The 1,399-nt window shown below is 44.2% G+C and overlaps 1 protein-coding gene across 1 annotated transcript; it reads right to left on the minus strand.

The window, feature by feature from the left end:
* Nucleotides 1-366: 366 nt before the first annotated feature.
* Nucleotides 367-597, minus strand: T265_15974 (hypothetical protein; the record flags this gene model as incomplete). The annotated part of the gene is made up of 1 exon (XM_009179422.1): nucleotides 367-597. A coding segment is annotated over one exon (231 nt), but the record flags the coding sequence as incomplete, so codon positions are not given.
* Nucleotides 598-1,399: the final 802 nt, after the last annotated feature.

Genomic DNA, 1,399 nt, shown 5'->3' on the forward strand with positions numbered 1-1,399 from the left:
AAGTACACGTTGCACAACCGAAAACGCACCGAATGCAGTTGAAGAATACCGTAAGCAAAAGATTCAGCTGAGACTCCCGTTAAGTACACTTCACCAACGACGCACAATTCGAGTGGAACATAAGTTTGATGGAAACCTGAAAGACTACACCTGCCTCAAGAATGGAAAATCGGTAACGGGGTGTCGAATAGTTTTCCGAAACCTTGTGAGTAGTGCATGCCAAAAAAAATAGATAAAATAACGCGACTCGAGCACGGGGCTGAGGACACCCGGAATCCCAACAGGACTACAAAAAACCGCATTTGCTAGGAAGCTCGTTAAAGGGAATGGCAAACTACGCCTGCATGTAAAAGCCTAACTAAAATATCACGCGGAAGTGAATGGTGACCGGGGCGGACGTACAATTTCCTTCGGCTCCTCTGCTCCTTCGGTTTTCCCCTTCAGTTTTTCCCTCAGAGCCTGCATGGCCTCCATATCGCTCTTGTTTGGACACTTGTGTGAGAAATGACTGCCTTTACAGTAACGACAACGTGCAGTTTGAACGGTGGGTTTGGCTTTCAACGATTCCTCTTCTTGCCGGTCCTGTTCTTGTTCAGGCTGATTGGAAAACAGTGGGATATGTGGAAATCGAAAGACACCAGAGTGAGGAAACAAGCCGCAAAAAGTAAGAAACTAGTGGATACGTGTGATATCACGACAGAATAGCGATTTAGCCACACAGTATGCACTCCAACAAACACCTCACCCTATATCCGAATAAGAAAAGCAAAATGAAACGGGTTTTCACCAGTAAAGCCGACAACTACACGAAGAGGCAACCGTTCGATTCAAATCTACTACAAATTGTTATGATTTTCGTTAGGAATCCAGGAAGTTTCAAAACATGTCTGGCGGACTTTCTGTCATTCATCATAAATCTTAGAATTCAATAGTACAACAAGCATCAGCCCAAAAGAACGGGATAGTGCTCCTGCTATCTTGGGCAACAAAAGCGACGATTTGCTGATGATGATGAGTACACAGACAATAAACGTGGGAAGACCGGCAACACACGTTTGTGTGCAAAAACGTGAAAGCTTGTAGTCAAATTGAGGTGTCCATAAGGATACACAGTGCCTTCAAGTAGCTCGGGTTAAGTAGAACGGTGCATGTTGTCGGTTCTAAAGGCGCCCAACAACCTGACTTTTGTATCAACAAACTCAATGCCCCAAGTTCCAATCCATCTCTTGAAGTCCCAGGCTAACATGGACCTCTCCAAATTACTTAGATAACGGAAACCCAACATGTGTTCAAGCAGTATTAAAAGGCTGTCTACAGAATGCACATCCACATATTTTTAACATAGAGGAGTGGATCAAGAGCAGTGGATTCTGATGAACTGTTGGTGTGTGAAAACACA

Source organism: Opisthorchis viverrini (genome assembly GCF_000715545.1).
Source record: "Opisthorchis viverrini unplaced genomic scaffold scaffold8666, whole genome shotgun sequence".
NCBI classification, from domain to species: domain Eukaryota; kingdom Metazoa; phylum Platyhelminthes; class Trematoda; order Opisthorchiida; family Opisthorchiidae; genus Opisthorchis; species Opisthorchis viverrini.